Source organism: Pristiophorus japonicus, chromosome 20 (genome assembly GCF_044704955.1).
Source record: "Pristiophorus japonicus isolate sPriJap1 chromosome 20, sPriJap1.hap1, whole genome shotgun sequence".
NCBI classification, from domain to species: Eukaryota; Metazoa; Chordata; class Chondrichthyes; family Pristiophoridae; genus Pristiophorus; species Pristiophorus japonicus.
This window is the reverse complement of record NC_091996.1, coordinates 10423247-10429297: the sequence shown is the minus strand read 5'-3', so window position 1 is coordinate 10429297 and position 6051 is coordinate 10423247. Positions and strand designations below refer to the sequence as shown.

At 43.8% G+C, this 6051-nt stretch overlaps 1 protein-coding gene across 1 annotated transcript in view; it reads right to left on the bottom strand.

Moving 5' to 3' along the window:
- Positions 1 to 6051, bottom strand: part of LOC139232867 (centrosome-associated protein 350-like) — a 29503-nt gene continuing 23452 nt past the window's right edge. The window contains exon 3 of the mRNA XM_070863357.1: positions 1 to 378. Coding sequence (XP_070719458.1) covers positions 289 to 378 — 90 coding nt within the window. The 3' untranslated portion in view covers positions 1 to 288. The remainder of the gene's footprint in view (positions 379 to 6051) is intronic.

Here is a 6051-nt window from a genome sequence, read left to right as displayed (position 1 = left end):
TTTGGGCAATTAAGTAACTAATTGAAAACATTTCAGAATAAATGAACTGTTTTTTTATTATGCACGAGATATTCCAATATAAAACTGTTCGAAAAAGGACAAACGTTTAAAAAAAAGAATATGACAAATAAAACACAAAAATATTTTCTTACATTGGCAGAAATTATTGCAGGTCACTCCTGTAGAATCACAGAACAGGGAGATGTTTCATGAATCAAAAAAGACCAACACTCATAATGACAGAAACACACAGTTAAAAATGTATACCTTTAATCTTGATTATTTTTTTCAATTTCCATTCCGTTTGCACCAGAGCAAAATAATCGAAAGTTGTCTTTGGTATTCTTGTGGGTTTTTGCAGCAAAATGCTATCGGAAGCTGAAGTGGTAAAAGCAAAGCCTGAGAAACCCAAAATTGATCCCAGTCTTGACTAACTTTTGTATCACGGCTTTCCCCAAATAAAGGTTGAGCTCAGTGTGAAAGAGTGAGTAATAGAATAGCTGGGCTCTCGTCCGAGTATTCTCTGATGGCCGATCACTAGGGTAGTATTAGAGGAGGCCGTGCCCTTATCATAGTCAAGATTGAGCAACCCAATAGGTCATTTGGAGAACAGAATGGTGAAAAGCAAATAAACTGTTCCTCTGGGAAAAATGCAGGATGGCAACCTGGACAGTTCATTATTGAACAATTACAGCCCAGCGTAACTCGAGAGTAAAGCCATCGAGCTGAAGGTGTATTGTATTTTGGCAAGCTGTGTAATGCCACTTCCAGGAGGTCCCACACTGCTTCAGTTTCACATTGCCTCTCGTACAACTGCAGCGGATATAAACTGAGCTGCTAATGGACTGCCTGGGAACTTTTCAATATTACCGAACTCACTGCTCAGACAGACACTATTCATCAGCATTTCGAATGTAAGTGACAAATAGAACACTGGTCAAGCGCAGAAAGATTAAGCAAGAACATGTGGAACACAGCTTGGCCGATTAGCCAGCAATGCCGGGCCAATAGTCATATAACTCAGGACTGCTGGCTCCACATAAATTGGTCTCAAAGCAATATCTGTGGTATGACAGATCCTGATCTGCAAACCAATACCTGTAATATAAATGGTCCTGGTGTCAAACCCAAATTGTCCGTGTGGTTGACAATGAGGAGGAAAGTTTTAGACTGCAGGAAGATATCGATGGACTGGTCAGTTGGGCAGAAAAGTAGAACATGCAACTGAATCCGGAAAAGTGTGAGGTCATGCATTTGGGGAGGGTCCAACAAAGCAAGGGAAGACACAATAAATGGGTGGATTCTGTGAGGTGTGGAGGAACAGAGGGACCTCGGTGTGTATGTCCACAGATCCTTACAGGTGGCAAGACAGGTCGATAAGGTAGTTAAAAAGGCATACAGAATGCTTTCCTTTATTAAGTGCGGCATAGAGTACAAGAGCAGGGAGGTAATGCTTGAACTGTATACAACATTAGTTAGACCACAGCTTGAACACTGCAGTGCTGGTCACCACATTACAGGAAAGATGTGATTGCACTGGGGAGGGTACAGAGGAGATTTACGAGGATGTTGCCTGGACTGGAGAATTTTAGCTAGAAGGAAAGATTGAATAGGCTAGGATTGTTTTCTTTGGAACAGAGAAGGTCAAGGGGAGATTTAATTGAAGTGTATAAAGTTATGAGGGGCCTAGATAGAATGGATAGGAAGGACCTGTTTCCCTTCAGAGGGGACAATAACCAGGGGGCATAGATTTAAAGTAGTTGGTAGAAGGATTGGAGGGGAGATGAGGAAAAACAATTTCACCCAGAGGGTGGTGGGGGTCTAGAACTCACTGCCTGAAAGGGTGGTAGACGCAGAAACCCTCATCACATCTGAAAAGTACTTGGATGTGAGCTTAGAGACCAACAGGGCTACGGACCTAGTGCTGGAAGGTGGGATTAGGCTGGGTAGCTATTTTTCAACTGACACGGACACAATGGGCCGAACGGCCTCCTTCTGTGTGGTAATTTTCTATGTTTCTATGAAACCAATGCCTGTGGTATGAATGGTTGTGGTCCCAAACCGATGACTGATTCTGATCTCAAACCAATATCTTGTTGTATTGCAACACCAATAACATTATTTTTGTTACATAGGGAAATAAAAACATCATGCTGGGAAAAAAAATGATTATGGTTACAGACAAAATCTCTCAGGCAAATACTTAGACACCTCGGTGACCGTACTGAGATTTGAAATGACAACGCAGCACAATATGGAGGGAGGGTTAGGGTGCATCACTCTGGGACGGCATGTTAAAAATCGCTTCTTTCTACAATTCTGATTGTCTACATTTCTGATTCACAGAATTTTAGCTTCTTTTTAAGCACGATAATCATCTGTTGCAATGATGTCACGACCATTAAGCTCTTGACAGTCAACGCTATCTTGTATCAAAGATATTAAGTGCGTTGAAAGTCAGTTTTCTTTTTGTAATTGAGAAACCTAGTCAAAGGACCAAGGCTGCTAGCACAGCGCAGGGCCACGACTGGAAAGGGTAATCTGTGCAAAAAGCATCAATGACCAAAAGCAGGGGTTGACTTATGAGGATAGGTTGAGTAGGTTGGGCCTAAATACATTGGAGTTCAGAAGAATGAGAGGTGATCTTATCGAAACATATAAGGTAATGAGGGGGATCGACAAGGTGGATGCAGAGAGGATATTTCCACTTATAGGGGAAACTAAAACTAGGGGACATAGTCTCAGAATAAGGAGCCGCCCATTTAAACCTGAGCTGAGGAATTTCTTCTCTCTGGAGGTTATAAATCTATGGAATTCTCTGCCCCAGAGAGCTGTGGAGGCTGGGTGGATTGAATATATTTAAGGTGGAGATAGACAGATTTTTGAGCAATAAGGAAATAAAGGGTTATGGGGAGCGGGTGGGGAAGTGGAGCTGAGTCCATGATCAGATCAGCCATGATCTTATTGAATGGCGAAGCAGGCTCAAGGGGCCAAATGGCCTACTCCTGCTCCTATTTCTTATGTTCTGATGTTTTTATGTTCTTAAACCCCTCCATTCTCAGGACCCTTGTCTATGCAGTCACTATTCTATATCTGTATAACTATAACAGTTAACATACTCCCGTTCCTTGTTGAAGTGGCCTCTATGTGAGCCTAGAGCAGGCTGTTCGACCACATTGATGACACAAATCCCATGTCCCCCGACCTCCACACACGTGCAGGAGTCACAGAGCAGCCATCGGGAGCAGAGACCCTGGCTGTGTTTTTTTTTCTCTCCACCTTCCAAACCTAGAAGTTCCGGCACTATTTCTGTCATGCCCACTGCTGCCCTGACTCAGGTCAGCGAGTTAAACCAGGGGACTGCATAAGAAGAAACAGTTCAGGCACATGCCTTCTGTGTGACTCACTAGCCCGGCACCCACTGAGCCAGTGGGGACACCCTTTCCCAGTGATTTCTTTTCAGAGTAAAACAATTTTTGAATGCACAAATCTGACCTACCAGCAACGTAAAGTTACTTGTAAACCTTTGTACAACGGAAAAGCAAAGATAATTAGAGCTATAACATATGTGTAATTATAACTTTACCATACATATAATTATAACTATAAAAGATAATTGTAACTGATATTACTAACTGAAAACACCACTATGTAACAACCCTTAACCTTATGATGATAGATTGAGTAGACTGGGTCTTTACTCGGAGTTCAGAAGGATGAGGGGTGATCTTATAGAAACATTTAAAATAATGAAAGGGATAGACAAGATAGAGGCAGAGAGGTTGTTTCCACTGGTCGGGGAGACTAGAACTAGGGGGCACAGCCTCAAAATACGGGGAAGCCAATTTAAAACCGAGTTGAGAAGGAATTTCTTCTCCCAGAGGGTTGTGAATCTGTGGAATTCTCTGCCCAGGGAAGCAGTTGAGGCTAGCTCATTGAATGTATTCAAATCACAGATAGATAGATTTTTAACCAATAAGGGAATTAAGGGTTATGGGGAGCGGGCGGGTAAGTGGAGCTGAGTCCACGGCCAGATCAGCCACGGCAGCTGGGGGCATTTAAATTCAGTTCATTAACTAAATAAATCTATCATTTTTAAAAAGCTAGTGTCAGTAATGGTAACCATGAACCTACCGAATTGTCGTAAAAATCCATCTGGTTCACTAATGCCCTTTAGGGAAGGAAATCTGCCGTCCTTACCCGATCTGGCCTATATGTGACTCCAGACCCACAGCAATGTGATTGACTCTTAACTGCCCCCTGAAATGGCCCAGCGAGACACTCAGTTGTATAAGGTGACTTCTCAAGGGCGATAAGGAATGGGCAATAAATGCTGGCCTTGTCGGCGACGCCCACATCCCGTGAATGAATATTTTTAAGAAGTATTCCTGGTTCCAGTCGTACCTTCCCCCAGGAAGAGACCACACCCTTGGGAGAGGATGGGAGGGGGGAAAAAAGGTAATTTTCTGTGAGCATTGGATAATATTAACAGAAAATATGTTGGGTGCCCATAGGATAATATGAACAGTCTGGTTCAGCCTCAGACAGATGCTCGGGAGAGGGATGGAGTCGGTGGCCTGGGAACGGAGTTTGTGGCGGGGACCAAAGACAATGACTTCGGTCTTCCCAATATTTAATTGGAGAAAATTTCTGCGCATCCAGTACTGGATGTCGGACAAGCAGTCTGACAATTTAGAGACCGTGAAGGGGTCGAGAGAAGTGGTGGTGAGGTAGAGCTGGGTTTCATCAGCGTACATGTGTAAACTGGTGCCGTGTGTGTGGATGATGCCGCCAAGGGGCAGCATGTAGATGAGAAATAAGAGGGGGCCAAGGATAGATCCTTGGGGGACACCAGAGGTAACGATGCAGGAGTGGGAAGAGAAGCCATTGCAGGTGAATGTTTTCTCTTAACATTCATTAAGTGGGTTAGCCCTGTGTAAAAATAATGCACACAGGAATGTAGTATGAGTACATGAAGTGTTCATACATCAGTTTCATCGATTGCACTTTCTACCCTAATACCACAGTGTGAGTGCTGGATGTCTCTGAGTCAGAAGTTTGTGGGTTCAAGTCCCTCGCCAGAGACTTGAGCATAAAAATCTAGGCTGACACTCCAGTGCAGTGCTGAGGGAGTGCTGCACTGTCGGAGGTGCCGTCTTTCGGATAAGACATTAAACCGAGGCCCCGTCTGCCCTCTCAGGTGGACATAAAAGATCCCATGGCACTATTTCGAGGAAGAGCAGGGGAGTTATCCCCGGTGTCCTGGCCAATATTTACCCCTCAATCAACATTAGATTATCTCACCATCATCACATTGTGGTTTGTGGGAGCTTGCTGCATGCAAATGGGCTGCCGAGTTTCCTACATTACAACAGTGATTACACTTAAAGCACTTTGAGACATCCGGTGGTCATGAAGGACGCTATATAAATGCAAGACTTTTTTTTTCTTGGTGTTTGGATGACACCCACTAAACACCAGGCTGGCTGAACACATCAAGTGAGCCACTCGATTAAATTAGCACCCAGCACTCACACTGCGGTATCTATAATTATATACATGAGCACAGGATTCATACGCAATAAACCACTCGACAATCGTTTTCACAGAATATATCCAATATTCATGTACTTTTGTTATTGTGCTGACTGAAAATGCCACAATTACCCTGAGAGTGCCAGCCAAGCGTAGCTGTGCTCAGTCTCAGTGCAGATGGGCCTGTTGTTTGGCCAATTAAAATATTAACATCAACAGCCCGAGAGTTAATCCTTCACGAAGCTCCCGTCTCTTCTACATCTCTATCATCCTCCCTTTCTTGTTTCTGTAGGTTTCCCTGCAAAGTGCGACCATCTCCTCTTGTTCTTCATGAACCTGTCAACCACCAACTCATAGAATTACACAGAAAGTACAGCACAGAAACAGGTCATTCAGCCCGACTGGTCCATGCTGGTGTTTATACCCCACCCCAGCCTCCTCCCACCCTACTTCAGCTCCATCCATTCCTTCTTCCCTCATGTGTTTATCTAGCTTTCCCTTAAATGTATCGTACGC